The sequence below is a fragment of the Rattus rattus genome, chromosome 1, assembly GCF_011064425.1.
Source record: "Rattus rattus isolate New Zealand chromosome 1, Rrattus_CSIRO_v1, whole genome shotgun sequence".
Taxonomy (NCBI): Eukaryota; Metazoa; Chordata; class Mammalia; order Rodentia; family Muridae; genus Rattus; species Rattus rattus.
Window position 1 is genome coordinate 178462819 of NC_046154.1, and position 16136 is coordinate 178478954.

At 41.3% G+C, this 16136-nt stretch overlaps 1 protein-coding gene and 1 pseudogene across 1 annotated transcript; both read right to left on the reverse strand.

The window, feature by feature from the left end:
• Positions 1-2801: 2801 nt before the first annotated feature.
• On the reverse strand, positions 2802-3290 carry LOC116913484 (tubulin alpha chain-like). Its single transcript, XM_032917720.1, has one exon. It carries the CDS (start codon positions 3288-3290, stop codon positions 2802-2804), a length of 489 nt encoding a protein of 162 aa, XP_032773611.1.
• Positions 3291-3316: 26 nt separating this feature from the next.
• LOC116908585 lies at positions 3317-4228 on the reverse strand (annotated as a pseudogene).
• Between the last annotated feature and the right edge of the window lie 11908 nt (positions 4229-16136).

The following is a 16136-nucleotide window of genomic DNA, read 5'->3' on the forward strand; positions in this document are numbered from 1 at the left end:
GAAGACCCTGGGAGCAATGACAGGATGTTTCAGCCTGTTGAGCAAAACACATAGATGTCCCTGAGCAGATTCCTGAGAAGGGGTTTTCGACCTTTTTCTAAGAACATGTCCCTTTCTCCACATCCTGAAGACTGTTTTGCCTCTTTGTTATAGGAGGATATCTTGCAGTATAGTGATTCACCTTATATCCTTGGGCACTTCCCAAACTCCCCCACCCTAAGCTTCAGTTCCTGCTTCTATTCCTGCCTCAGAGCTTTAAATGCTGTACATTCCTCTCAATAAACGAGACCTTGACAACAGAACTCTTGCTTGGTCTCCTTCTTCTCTTCACCCCCATTTCGGCCCACAGGTAGAAAGCCTCTTCGGGACCCTGAATAACTGGGTCCCCGCTGGCGGGGACACACCACCACCACCACCACCACCACCATCATCATCATTATCTTCATTGAGACAGGGTCTCCCTATGTAGCCCTGCCTGTCCTAAAGCTCCCTATGTAGAGAGACCATGCTGTTCTTGAGTTCACTAAAATCTTCCTGCCTCTGCCTCCAGAATGGTGGATTAAAGATGTGCGTTCCCACCCCCTCCCCCAGCTTATTCTCCCTGTTTTAAAGATGTGAACTAAAAGCTATCCAATCTCATTTGGTAATTGACACTTTCAGGAAAGTTTGGTTAATTGGGGGAAAAAATTAAAAACAAGGTGGTCCTTTCACTTGTTAGCCAGAGGACAATTTGAAGAATCACAAAGAGGTCAGAATCAAGTATTTACAGATGATTTTAACCATTCAAAACCGCAAAGACAAGGGGGATTTTTTGTTGTATGATTAAAACAGAACAAACATGGTCGTCTCCAAGTTGCATGCTGGAGTGACAAGCAGGATGATTAGGAGGAGTTCAAAGCCACCCTCCTCACAGCTCTCCTATGCCCTAACAAAGATAAGAACAGAAATCCTTGAGTATCGTCTATTCAGAAACATTAGGATGTGGTTCCTCAAATCCTTTATAAAGACCTCAGCTTTGATAAGTTACAGGCAATAGAAACTACCTTGCTTCTAAACTATATAACTAGATGTTTTGAATTGAAACTGGAGATTGAAATAGCAGGTAGTGGGGTTCCTAGTTGAATATTGAGAGATGTTGGTTGTGCTAGAGAGGGGCAGGCATCAAGGGTATTCAGGATAGTACAACCCCAGGACAGAAAGTGTCCATGAATAAGGAATCTGAGGGCTGGCATTTATTGTTCAAAAAGTACTTCATAGTGACCTGGTCACCTGTGGCCTGCATAATTCTACACATAATAGAAACAAGGGCAGAGATGGCTTTTGTCTCAGGAGTAATTCATGAAACAGCTGTTCTCTTTGTTTATTGAAGTAGAATGGTTTCACTGCACCCAAAGGTTGGTTACAGACAATCGACTGGGGTCCAGAGAGAAAACATTGCCAACTATGATTTATTTTTGCTCAGTAATAAAAGAAGGAAATGAAGTTTACTAGATGTGTAGAATGATTGACACCCTGCTTTGTCCTGTATCTCAGGCTGTTTTCTGTCCTGAAGAGTGGGGAAGTTTTTCTGAGATGGGGAGTAGAGTCCCACAAGACAGAAGGCAGCAGAAATGGGCCACTGTTCCCACTCTTTTGTTTGCTTTCAGACTTTTGCAATGAGAAACAGAGCCCAGACAGTAGATTTATACTTATAAGTAGAATATACTTATTTCAACTGAATGGATGCCTATTAAATCCATACTGGGTTGAGAAAAGATCCAGACAGGGAACAAGAAGATGGCAAGGGTGGATGTCTGCCTGCTTGGCTTTATGACAGAGACAGGTAGTTAGTGATGGAGTCAGCTCTTTTACCAGCCAACTTATCAAATATATTGTTTAAAATACAGACAAATCCATCATTGATAATTGGTGTCTGGGCCCGCTAGTTTTATGTCAGCGTGACACAAACTATTAGAGTCATCTGAGAGATGGGAACCTCAACTGGAAAAAAAAATGCCTCCAAATGGCTGTAGGCAAGTCTGAAAGGCATTTTCTTCATTAGTGACTGATGGGGGAGAGCCCAGACCATTGTGGGTGGGGCCACCCCAGGGCTGCTCATCCTGGATTCTATAAGAAAGCAGGCTGAGCAAGCACTGATGAACAAGTCAGTAAGCAGCATCCCTTTATGGCCTCTGAATTAGCTCCTACCGCCAAGTCCCAGCCTTGTTTGAGTTCCTCATTCCAACTTCCTTCAATACTGAACAGTGATATAGAGGTATAAGCCAAACAACAAACAAACAAACAAACAAACACTTTCCTCCCTATGTTGGTGTACTGGCTGGTTTTGTGTGTCAACTTGACACAAGCTCAAGTTATCACAGAGAAAGAAGCCTCCCTTGAGGAAAGGCCTCCATGAGATCCAACTGTAAGGCATTTTCTCAATTAGTGATCAAGGGTGGGAGGGCCCATTGTGGGAGGTGCCATCCCTGGGGCTCGTGGTCAAGCTGAGCAAGCCAGGGGAAGCAATCCAGTAAGCAACACCCTTCCATGGCCTCTGGATCAGCTCCTGCCTCCAAGTTCCTGCCCTGTGTGAGTTCCTGTCCTGACTTCATTTGGTGATGAACAGCAATGTGGAAGTGTAAGCTGAATAAACCCTTTCCTCCCTAACTTGCTTCTTGGTCATGATGTTTTGGGCAGGAATAGAAACCCTGGTTGGTTATGATTTTTTTTCTTTTCTTAAAGCTTTTGCTTTGAGCCATCATGGGAAACTTAGAGGTACGCATGGAGAAGACATGATCACAGAATGGAACAGCACAGGAGCATCAATGCCTGCAGCCAGTGCTGGAGCTGGAGTTTTGAGTTTGACACGATACAGGGGCTAGAGGAATGAACCAGTATTCCTCTCCTTCTTCCTCACCCTCGCCTTCTACAGAATCTACACCAACCTCCTCATAATCCTTCTCTAGGACAGCCATGTCCTCACAGGTCTCAGAGAACTCCCCTTCCTCCATGCCCTCACCCATATACCAGCGCACAAAGACACACTTGGCATATATTAGATCAAACTTGTGATCTAGACAAGCCCAGGCCTCAGCAATGGCTGTGGTGTTGCTCAGCATGCACACAGCTCTCTGGATCTTGGCCGGGTCACCACCAGGTACCACAGTGGGAGGCTGGTAATTAATGCCAACCTTGAAGCCAGTGGGGCACCAGTCCACAAACTGGATGCTGCGCTTGGTCTTGATGGTAGCAATGGAGACATTGACATCTTTGGGAATCACATTACCATTGTACAGCAGGCAGCAAGCCATGTATTTACCATGGTGAGGGTCACATTTCACCATCTGGTTGGCTGGCTCAAAGAAGGCATTGGTGATCTCTGCTACAGAAAGCTGCTCGTGGTAGGCTTTCTCAGCAGAGATGATTGAGGCATAAGTGGCCAGAGGGAAATGGATGCAAGGGTAGGGCACCAGGTTGGTCTGGAATTCTGACAGATCAATATTCAGGGCTCCATCAAATCTGAGGGAAGCAGTGATGGAAGACACAATCTGGCTAATAAGGCGGTTAAGGTTAGTGTAAATTGGGCACTCAATGTCAAGGTTTCTACGACAGACGTCATAGATGGCCTCATTGTCTATCATGAAGGCACAATCAGAGTGCTCTGGGGTGGTGTGGGTGGTGAGGATGGAGTTGTAGGGCTCACCTACAGCAATGGAAACCTGGGGAGCTGGGTAAATGGAGAACTCCAGCTTGGACTTCTTTCCATAATCAAAAGAGAGGTGCTCCATTAGCAGGGAGGTGAACCCAGAGCCAGTTCCCCACCAAAGCTGTGGAAATCCAAGAAGCCCTGGAGACTTGTGCTCTGGTCAGCCAGCTTGCGAATTCTGTCCAAGACAAGGTCAATGATCTCCTTGCCAATGGTGTAGTGGCCACAGGCATAGTTATTGGCAGTATTTATTTTTTGCCTGTAATGAACTTCTCTGGGTGGAAGAGCTGGCGGTAGGTGCCAGTGTGAACTTCATCAATAACTGTGGGTTCCAGGTCTACAAACACTGCCTGGGACACATGCTTGCCAGTTCCTGTCTCACTGAAGAAGGTGGCGAAGGTGTCCATCTCCTCCCCCAATGGTCTTGTCGCTTGGCATCTGGCCATCAGTTTGGATGCCATGTTCCAGGCAGTAGAGCTCCCAGCAGGCATTGCCGATCTGGACACCAGCCTGGCCAACGTGGATGGAGATTCACTCACGCATGATTGCTATGGGCTAGATGGCGAGGGTGATTGAAGCACTGGGTCCAGGTTACCATTCCTGACAACTAAGAGTTGAGGTAAGTAATACAATGAGGCCGGTTATGATGTTTCAACACAGCAATAATAACCCCAATGAAGACAGTGCCCAAGTTTATATTTAATTGCTGTACTGTGCTTTTGCTTCATAACCTTTTCAGATGTTACAGATATGTCATTTACTAGGAATGCCAGAACAAATAAACCACAATGGAGTAAACAAAAGCCATTTATTCTCCCACAGCTCTGAGGCTAAAAGTCTGAGATCAAGGTATTGGCACTCTGCTTGCTCCTTTCAAGGAGTCTTCCTGGCTTATAGATGGTCCCCTTCATTGTCTTACCTCCGATAATTATACTTGGAGTTACTGAGAACTTCGACATGAATGGAGGGTGGGGACTGTATTAGTCAGGGTTCTTTAGAGTCACAGAACTTATAGCATGTCCCTATATACTAAGGGAGTTTATTGGAGTGACTTACAGTCTGCAATTCAACTAACCCAACAATGGGCAGCTGTGAATGGGAAGTCCAAGAATCTAGTAGTTGCTCAATCCACCGAGGCTGGGTGTTTCAGCTGGCCTTGTGTATACACTGGAATCCTGAAGATTTAGGTTCCAACATATGCGCTGGAAGTAAGTGCAAGCAAGCAGAGAAAAAGGAATCCTTTCTTCCATTGTCCTTATGTAGGCCTCCAGCAGACAGTATGGCCCAGATTAAAGGTGTATACCACTATGCCTGGTCCTAAGCTGTTCTTTACTTGGAACTTGCTTGGTCCCAGGCTGGCCTTGAACTCAGAGATCTGCTTGCCTCTGCCTGCTGAGATTAAGAGCACGTACCACCTTGCTTGGGCCTAAGTTTATGACCACTGTATCTCAAGATCTGGATCAAAAACCTGTGTCTTCTAGCCTTAAGATCTGGAGCACAGGTGTGCCCTTCATTTCCTGATATGGTCAAGTTGACAACTGGGAATGGACTTCCCAGGAACAGATACAATTTAGCCTATAATAACAGTTATTGAAATTATGCTTGGGGACAGAATTAAGTCACTATTCAGTTTAACCAAAATGTCTAGGAACATATTTATAAAAGTTCTGTACCCGTTCCATTTCAAATTATTTAAAAATATCTTGTATTGTAGCTTGACTCATCCATTAGGAACTTTTGGTTTGGGAGTATGTTCTGTGGCATAATTAGGAATTACCATTAATTCATTAAATTAACAAACATTAAGTGCCTTCCAGGAGAAGGGTTTTTTAGAGGTCTCTAGAATAAAAACAAGACATGTGCCCTTGTAGAGTTGACATTGAAGCATGGAAAGAGGCTGATAATAAATCATGTGTGTGAGAGTTGAGGTTGGAGGACGTCCCCCTACTCTGGGAGTGTCGCCAGACACAGCTTTTCTCTGGCAGCCCACTAGGCAATTGCCCTTGCCTGAAGAGAGTCATCTCAGTCAAGGTCATGCGCCTACTCCTGGCAGTACAGCCTGCATGTGAGGTCTGGTCGCTAGAGAGCTGGAAGAGCGCAAGTAAACAACTTGAATAGCATTGCTAATGGCTTCATTCAGCCTGAGTCTTAGTACAAACATCCTCCATGGTCTGTTTCTTGAGGATGTATATTAATAATCAATATTATAAATAGTATTTATGTTGCATTAAGTCACTTTACATATTATAATATCATATTTTGCTTCGATGACCTTCTACATCCATAAGTTTCTGCATTCATGGCTTCAACTCATCATACTGGGAAACACTTCTTAAAAGTTTGCAACTGTGAACTGAGAATAGGACCCCTGTTGAAGGAATCAGAGAAAGAACTGGAAGAGCTTGAAGGGGCTCGAGACCCCTTATGAACAACAATGCCAACCAACCAGAGCTTCCAGGGACTAAGCCACTACCTAAAGACTATACATGGACTGACCCTGGACTCTGACCTCATAGGTAGCAATGAATATTCTAGTAAGAGCACCAGTGGAAGGGGAAGGCCTGGGTCCTGCTAAGACTGAACCCCTAGTGAACTAGACTGTTGGGGGGAGGGCGGCAATGGGGGGAGGGTAGGGAGGGGAACACCCATAAGGAAGGGGAGGGGGAAGGGGGATGTTTGCCCGGAAACCGGGAAAGGGAATAACAATCGAAATGTAAATAAGAAATACTCAAGTTAATAAAAAAAAAAAAATCATTCACCACCCACATGAAAATGAAAAGTGTGAATCCAAATTACCTGAAAATTATTCTTTACATAAATATAGGTTTTTCTTTGAGGAAATTTCAAGTAAAAATAAAATTTGAACACACACACACAAAAAAAGTTTGCAACTGTATTTAACATGTATACATCACCACCACTCCCATACTCCCCCTGCAACAATTTCCTACGTAAGAAAACCATGTGTCTAGAATCCCATTGTATTAGGCACTGTTAATAGCCTAAGGATGACATGAAATACTTGAGAAGATACGTGTAGTCTACATGTAAACAAGAGGTTGAGCATCCAAGGATTTGGGTATCCAAGGGTGTCTTGGAACCACTCCTTACAGATGCCACGTGGTTATCGTTTGTCTCCCTTATTAGAAAGCACCCTCTGTGAGATCAGGGACTTGTCTTTTTTTATTCACAGGCCTGCCCAAAGCTTCCGGAATGGTGCCTGGAAGGTCAAGTGCCCGTGTGACTGTTAAAGCGGTGGACAAATATGCAATGTGGGATTAAGAGAAGTTCTGAAGACTAGATCGCCATCATCACGTACAGTGCTAACTGCATACATGCAGTGGGTATTCATTATTTCCAGTGACCAGATGATTTTTATTCTCTGTTTCCTCGAAGCCATTCCTTTGATTCTATTTTTTATGTGTTAATTCATCAAATGTCTACTGCCGAGCACTGCTCAAAGCAAAAGGGCTAGGAAGGGTAAGAAATACTCTTTGCTACTGAAGAGGCCCCCGTTCACTGGCAGGGCTCTGGAGATACTTTCTTAGCTAGCTGTTGAGTTGTTTTCCCATGTGTAAGCTGGCCAATTTGTATACGCTTTCCTCTCTGAAACACTCAGCGTGGGATTAGCACCTGCCTCCAAATGATTCTTTTTGCTTTTCAATTACGTGGGCAAAATTTCTCAGCCAAAACATATTCGTGTGAATCGTTGGGTTAACAGCAACTGCGCATTGCAGACAATGTTGACTTTTCATTTTCTAGCTGAGTATTATTATTACTATTTTATAGGTTAGGATTTTCAGAAAGGGTTTTTCTTCTAAGGCACAAAAATGAACTGAGGGACATCAAGGATACTGTAAAAACCTTGCCACCTACTGACTCTCCTTGAAGATTTTGCTTAGATATTGCTTCTTCCAGGAAGTCGTCCTAGGCCTAGCCACTACTTTTCCTTCTCCAACCCCACTACCTCCAGCTACAGGGTTTACCATCTTCGCAGTGGATACATTTTACTGGAATTCCGCCCTTTGCTTTCTTTCATTTGAGTCAGAGTCTCATCGTATAGCCTTGGCTGGCTTGGAACCAGATTGGTCTCAAACTCATAGAGATCTGTCTACATCTGCTTCAGGAATCCTGGGATGAATGGCTAGTGTCACCACGCCTGTCTGGAGGTCTGGTTTGGATGCAGTCTGCTTCAGTAACTCAGAAGATCCTAAGGGATCAGGACTCATTGTTCAATTATTATTGTGCATCCTCTGCTGACTGTGTGTGACACCAGGTGATGTTAGACTTGTGATAAGCAATACCTGCTGCAGAACAGGCACTGATGGCGTCTTCCTTGTGAACTCTTTGACAATGTGAACTCTTACATTGACCTATCGGAGTATGTGCCATGACCCTTTCCTGTTCTGCAATGACTGGACTGAGAGTCAGAGATACCGGGTAGGCAAGATAGTCTAGCACTAGTGATCCAGTTGGAGTTTGAATCTGCACAATATAATGTGGAATCCGGGACCTTAATCTTTGCTACCCACAAATGCATTTTGGATTAATCTACACAGGTAAATTCTCTATAATAGGACATTTTAAGGCTTAACCCCTCTCTTAAGTTTAGAAAACTTTATAGGTAGGCTTCAGTTTTCAGAAGCAAAGGTTTCTTATAATCTCAGGTTTAAAGAAAGACAGTTCCAAGATTCACAGAAATCATTTGTATCCTGCTACAGTCTTCCTGAGAGAGTAACATGTTTAACCTTGGATCTGTCCATATCCTGGAAATAGATGTTAGTGTTCTGGCTGGTTTTATGTGTCAACTCCACACAAGCTAGAGTCATCAGAGAGGAATGGGCCTCAGTCGAGGAAATGCCTCTATGAGATCCAGCTGTAAGGCATTTTCTTAATTAGTGATTGTTAGAGGAGGGCAGAGCCCTTTGTGAGTGGTGCCATCCCTGGTCTGGTGGTCCTGGCTTCTATAAGAAAGCAGGCTGAGCAAACTATGGGGAGCAATCCAGTAAGCAGCACCCCTCTGTGGCCTCTGCATCAGCTCCTGCTTCCAGGTTCCTGCCCTGTTTTGAATTCCAGTTCTCCCTTTCCTCCCCAACTTGCTTTTTTGGTCATGGTACTTTGTTGCAGCAATAGAAAACTTTCGACAGTTAGGAATGATATTTATAGGAATCAACATTTAATGAGCATTTAATGTGGCCAAAGCCGCACATCTGGACCAAAAATTTCTACGTACATTATTTTCTGCTGTAAGCCACTGAACCATCTCATTTTAAATGTTACCTTCCTCTTGTGGTGCAGGAGGCAGAACGCTTGTGGTGTGGTTCATCTTATTAAAGCGTTCCTTCTTTCCCTGCCTAGGACTCCATTTCTGGCACCAGCATCCTTCATCTCAGTCCCTGTGGTTGAATGTCTATTACACTTTCTTCCTGGTCATTGATTTTGCTATCCCACCAATAATAGCAAGCTCTTGTTCTCTTCTGCATCTTCTAGTCGTCCTATTGCCTGGGCACCTCTGGTGCCTGGATAGAGATCTACACATTGTCTTAGGAACCGCAATGTCATCTTTCATGACTACACCATGAGTATTTGAAGATAATGTTTTACAGCAAATGATTATATGGATCTCTCTCTCTCTCTCTCTCTCTCTCTCTCTCTCTCTCTCTGTCTGTCTTTGTCTCTCTCTCTGTCTCTGTCTCTCTGTCTCTGTCTCTGTCTCTCTGTCTCTCTCTGTCTCTCTTTCATTGTTTGAGATGGGGGAGGGCTAAAGACTAAACTACCTCAGATATCATTAGACAATCTTGCCAATGGAATGCTTTTGACCAAGGAGAGTAGACTTCATTTTCTTTCAGGTGACTGTAGATGGGAGTTTGTACACAGTCTCTTTCTCAATGAGTTTGCTATTGGTGTGTAGAAAGGCTACTAATTTTTGCCAGTTGGTTTTATATTCTGCTACTTTGCTGAAAGTGTTGATCATTTCCAGAAGATTTCTGGTAGACTATTTGAAATTTCTTATGCTTTTACATATCATATCATATCATCTATAAACAGGGATAATTTGATTTCTTCTTTCCTATTTGTATTCATTTCCTTCCCTTGCATTACTGATCTAATTAGTGCTTCAAGTACTATATTGAAAATGAGTGAAAATATTGGACAGCTTTATCTTCTTGATTGTAATGGGACTTCTTTGAGATTGTCCCCATTTGGAATGATGCTGACTATGAGTTTGTCTTATATAGTCTTTATTATGTATAGATATGTTCCTTCTGGTCCTATTCTCCTCAGAACTTTTTTCATGAGGACATTTTGAATTTCGTGAATGGCCTTTTCTGCATCCATTGAAATGATTGTGGGATTTCTGTCATAGGTCCATTTTATATGATTTATTACATTTAATAAGTTAATGTATGTTGAATCATCCTGCATTTCTAGGACAAAGCCAACTTGATCATAGCAGATGATCTTTTTGATACATGCCTGAATTTATTTTGAAAGTTTTTATTGAGAATGTTTGCATCTATAGCCATCAGGAAAATTGGCAGGTAGGCTTTGGTGTGTGTGTGTGTGTGTGTGTGTGTGTGTGTGTGTGTGTGTGTGTGTATGTTTGCCTTTATTTGGTTTTAGTACTAGAGTTCTAGTGGTTCTATAGAAGGAGCTTGGAAGTGTTCCTTCTGTTTCTATTTTTGAATAATTTAAGAAGTATTGGCTATAGATCTTATCTAGACTTGGTCTTTTTTTTGGTCAGAGTTTTTTTTTTTATTACTGGTCAGATTGGCTATAGATCTTATCTAGACTTGGTCTTTTTTTTGGTCAGAGTTTTTTTTTTTATTACTGTTTCTGTCTCATTTGTTGTGTTTTTATTTCTAGACTAAACCTTAGGGGTTTGGATGAATCTAGAAGTTTATCAATTATTTAGAACTTTATAATTTAAGTTCTACCTTAAAGTATTCCCTTATAAGATTAAGATGTGTGTGTGTGTGTGTGTGTGTGTGTGTGTGTGTGTGTGTGTGTGTGTGTGTGTGTGTGTGTGTGTGTGTGTGTGTGGTGTGTGGGATAATGTATCTCTGCTCATCTCTGATTTTGTTAACTTGGATCACTTTTTCTTTGGGTTAGTAGAACCAGTTCAGTTAATCTTGTTTGTCATCTCAAAAAACTAAGCTCTTAGACTTGCTAATTTTTATATTACTTTTCTTACTCCTATTTCATTAATTTCTGCAATGATGTGCTTCTTATTACTTTGCTGTTGATTGTGGGTGTGATGTTACTAACTGCTATAGAGTTCATGCCTTGACTTCCCCAATAGGATGGACTGCAACTTGGAATTATAAGCCAAATGAAACTTTTCCTCTTCTGTTATATCCTCTGCATTCTGTTATGTTTCATCACAGCCACAGAAATGAAACTAGAACAAGCAGCCAATCACTAGATGCTGTCACATTCTCAGAGACTGAGAGTTAATGCTAATTCTTTAACATGTAGACAGTGTGTGTGTGTGTGTGTGTGTGTGTGTGTGTGTGTGTGTTTGTGTGTGTGTGTGTACAGGGTTTGAGTCTTGAATTTAGTATCTCTTGCATATTAAACAAGCATGTATTCTTTTATGGGGTTATACTTCAACTCCTCAATATATGAATTTTGAGCCCATAATACAAGGATGTTGTATTTATATCATCAATCCGCTCTTTTTGTTAGATGTGACTTAGGGCTTAATGAGTGTCTTTGAATCCTCATTTTGTTCCCCAGTGTTCTTGCCATTCCTCCCTAATTTGTGCCATCTGCAAACTCAGTATGACTTCTTTCTGGATTCCCACTGACTGATGAACCTGCACAAGGTAGCAAGCGATCCCACAGCTCAGCAGTAGTGCTCTGGATAACCGTAGCTAACTTGTCTTCTTGCTGCCTTTAAACCCCTCTGATAGCTTCCGTACTCTGTGGCTGGCTTTCTGGTAGCCATTGCTTTATATACTGCCTTTGATTTAATAGGTGGAAGATATTAAATGAGACCTTCGATGCTATTGTAATAAGAGCTTCACTTGCTCTTGGTAAGCTTGGGTAATAGAAAAGTCACTGGCTAAAGGTACTTGAGTTGTCGTCCTGGTTTCACAATTATCTGTGTTCTGTAATCTCTTGGAATTTCACATTTTTTCACGTGGTAAAAAGTGAGATATAATACCTGTCATACTTTCAGGCCTTACAGTGTTTGCATCAGACTCCAGTGGAATCTTTTAGGTGAAGTCCTGTAGACAAAGCTCTGAACTTACCTGTTTAGGTAAAAGCATTGGCATTTTCAGGTTCACATTTGCAGCTTATTCTTAGGCTAATCAGTACCATGAGGAGGGTGGGGAAAGCATCCACATTTCTGAGGTTATTATTTAATCATTTCTTCCTTTCAGAACTCTTTTGAGGATCAACACAATGCAAATATGTTTGTAAATCATAATAATAAATTAAAATAGTATTGCCTCCAAGATTCTGATCCATCCTAAGTTTATAAATCATATGCTGAGGGCATGTAGATTAAGTTTAATATCTTGGATCCAACATAATTCTGAAAGTAAGTCTGTTTCAAGATCTTCCTGTAATGATCTTTTAAATAATATAGAAGAAAGCATAGAATATACATTTGCATTAGCCAGGTAATCAATAATTGAAACAATTATAGCTGATGCTTCCTGTAAAGTAAATATCTGAATATCTAATCTTATTTTCGTACTCCTCTCCATTGGAATCTATAAGCAGTTGTCCTATAGCAATTACATATCATTGTAGCATTATAAATTTTGCTAAGTCACCTATTCTAGAACAGGATTCAGGCTTGATGGACCAGGACTTGCCATACATACACATCAAGGAGACTTAGAAGGCATTGGGTTATAGAAGAAAGGATGGAGAGAGCTTGAATTCATTGTACATCTACATGTCAGATTTTAGATGCTATTTAAATTTCCATTTAATCCTGAAAATTCTGAGGTAGCACAAATATAGCAGCTGGGACTAGAGTGTATATAACAGTTAAAATGCCAACGTATTCAAAATCGGCTTCCTAAATTATGAACCACGTCTGTTGATTCTATTTGTAGAAAATAACATTGAAATAAAAAAACTTTGCTTTTCAAATTAAGATGAAAAGGAATAGATGGGAATCCTGCTCCATATTGAGGAGGGCTGTTCTCATACCTGAGTGTTGTCAGGTGTTGAGTGTTACTTTTGTAGGGTTGCCATGATCACCCCAGTTTTTTAGACAATGAAACCGAAGGCTGAAATACGTGTTCCACATCCTGAGTGATACAGATCAGAGTTGGGTTGCTGCTCTCTTTGACTTCTAAGTATGCCTTTGTGCTGTACCCTAAAATGCTGAGCCTGGAGACTGGGAGAGTTCTTATTACCTTTGGGGCTAATTCATGATCGTTCTGTCACCTAACTCGTAGATTTCACCTTTTCCCCTCAAACTAGAGGGACAGTTTTAACTTAAAAATGAGGTACATTTTTTGAATTGCTGGAAAAATCATGGAGGAAAGTCATGAAGGGCTTTACAAATGTAAAGTACTAATTTGCAAAATATTATGAAATAAGGTTTTTATTTTTGTTGTTATTGTTGTTAACTTTAGGTTGTTGGGAACCCAGCATCAGTACCCAGTAGCTATCTGAAAAGATGGACAGGTCAGTATCTTTACTGTCCAGCTCTGTGGCCACTGTGGATTTGGCCTTGGGCTGCTGAACATCTAGGCACTGTGACTGGAGAAGTGAAGTTTTCATTTTATTGAAGTGTTCACAACTTTAAATGTAAACTACTTACTATATATTGCTATGGTTGTAACAGACAGTGCAGAATGCTGGATGATTTTATGCAAACATAACAACTGGTTATGAATGGTCAATAATCACTGATGATTTAGCTGGGGAGTTGAATTTATCTTTGGTATTCTTTGTCCTAATGTCCTAGGATACACTAGAATTGTTGCTTTGGTTTTACATGAATATGGTATTTTAAAGTCTCCTAGCTTTGGTTATTCTTAAACAACTAGCCCATGTTTACACGTTGGATGAGAAACATCATAGATGATTCATTGTTTGCTTGTTTCCCTTTTCCTCTCTAGGAGAATTCTCCAGGTGTAGTAAGACACACCTTTAATCCTATCTGGGAGGCACAGTCCATAAGACAGAGAAACCCTGTCTTGAAAAACTAAAACCAACCAACCAACCAAAAACCAAAAGCAAAACAACCCCCCACCCCCCCAAAAAAAAAACGGGGGAGAATTATACATGATAGGCTTGTGCTGAGTTTTGAAAGTGCTGCTTGTAGTTGGGAGAGTCTCTATCATAGCATGTAGTAATGTCTAACTAAAAGTCAGTTTTCTTTTCTTTTGGAAGAAATTGTAATGTTGAAGGAAGAACACAGTAACTAACTGGACAACTGGTCAACCTCTTTGTATCTTTGCCAGCAGTCATACTTTTTTTGTTTGTTTGTCTTAGTTTTGTTTGTTTGCATTTGTTTTTGTTTGTTTGTTTGGACACAGGGCCTCACTATGTAACTCTGGCTGGCCTGGAACTCACAGAAATCCCTCTGCTTCTGCCTCCTACGTGTTGGGATTAAAGGCATGTGCCACCATTGCTGCCTTATATATTTCTTGGTAAGTTCAGCTCAGCAGTCTGGATAATCTTTCATTGTGTAGCTTCATTTGCATTTTTGTGATTCTTAACAATATAAAGCCAAAGGAACCATATCTTTTCACAAGGCTGTCTTTCTTCCCCTGCCCAATAAGTGACTCAGTAATATATTTAATTGGGACCGTCTTAAATTCTATAGATACCTAAAGCCCTCCTGATCATATGGTCCACCCCCCTTTTGGTTTCATATGTGTTGTAATTATCTGGAAGAGAACACTCCCTTCTGTTCATCTTTTCAGTGTTGGGAAGGTTGTTGATCAGCACATGCATAATTCTAGAATAAAGAAATAAAAATGGGGTTGGGGATTTAGCTCAGTGGTAGAGCGCTTGCCTAGCAAGCGCAAGACCCTAGGTTCAGTCCCCAGCTCCAGGGGGAAAAAAAAAGAAATAAAAATAATGTAAAAATTTTTTCCACCAGGAGAGTGACTTGGTAGACAATTGTCTTACACTAGCGTTAACTTCTTGCTTTCTTTAAATGAAAAGTTGAAAGTTTACTTACAGAAGTTCTAAGGACCTTTTAAAAAGGAATCCTTTGAGCCTGTGTTTGAACAGAGCATCCCTACTCATCCGTGATCGCTCGCACTGTTTTGACTGCATCAAGCTAAGTAAAGATCTGTTCTGTAGATTTATTCTACCTGATGTTTGGGGAAGAGAACAAATTTTTCAGAGACCCTGAAACCCTCAGGACTGATTTTGCCTTTGATCTTGTTGCTTTTCCTTTTTACCTCAAGGGTAATCTTAAACTCAAACCCTCCTTTTTTTTTTTTTTTTTTTCCTTAGAGAGACCCCATAATCGTTCTCAAAGTAGGAGCATAAGATTATAAAAAAAATCAAAATGTAATCACCATGGGAGCAACTTTAAAACATAAAATGAAATTAAATGGGCATCCTTTGTAAGCCCAGTCTAAAAATGATTTCTATTTTGGCTCAGGCATTATTTATATGACAGAGCATGGCAGTGTCTTGATGCTCTGCTGTATGATAATTTTTTGTTTGTTTGTTTGTTTGTTTTAGTGAAGAGAAAAAGATGTTATGCTAGTATGTTTACCCGAGAATGCTCAAGAATGGAGGGAAATACAACTAGAAATTTAGTGTCTCCATCATAAAAGATCTTCTGAAGACCCATTTCAGGTGTCCGATGGAGAACAGTGCAAGGAAAGGCTTGTTAGGTTAGGTATCTGAAGAAGTAGATTCTCTCCTTTGACATCTGATAACTGCTCACGTGATTTCCCGCCTGGTTTTCTTTTCCCAGGAAAGTAACACATTTGGCTTCTGCAATGTTATGATGCAAATAAATCTATTTTCCAGCTTTTTATTTAAGTGCACAGGCAGGCTTTGAGAAGTGGCTATGAAAGGGAAGGTCCCTTGTGTTCTGAGGACTGTGCAATAACACTGGTAATGCTTTCTACCGCTCATCTATCTGCGTGCCCTCCCTTGCCAGCCCCTCCTCATTTGTTTTTACTGCTAGGGATGAGGCACACTGAGAATGTAGTTGTTGACTTTCGTCTCCTTGGCATTTTTCTTGAACCAATTAAATGACTGATGTAGCAAGTGCAATTGCCACAGAGTTTAAACCCAGTAATGGCCCCAACGGGTTACACATGGCTGATCCTTGACCCTGTAAAAAGGCAGTCATAAAAATCCACCAGGCAATCCGGAAGCTGCCGAAATTCATTTCTCAATGAGTCATCTGCTATTGTCAACAAGCATGAGTTAAAGACATGTGGAAACAGGTTATTTTTATGGTAACTAAAGTTCAACAGATGAACAAAAAGTTGTTGTGCAG

Excerpts from the sequence above, each read along its gene's own strand:
- LOC116913484 (XM_032917720.1), bottom strand. The coding sequence starts at position 3,290 with ATGGCTTGCTGCCTGCTGTACAATGGTAATGTGATTCCCAAAGATGTC.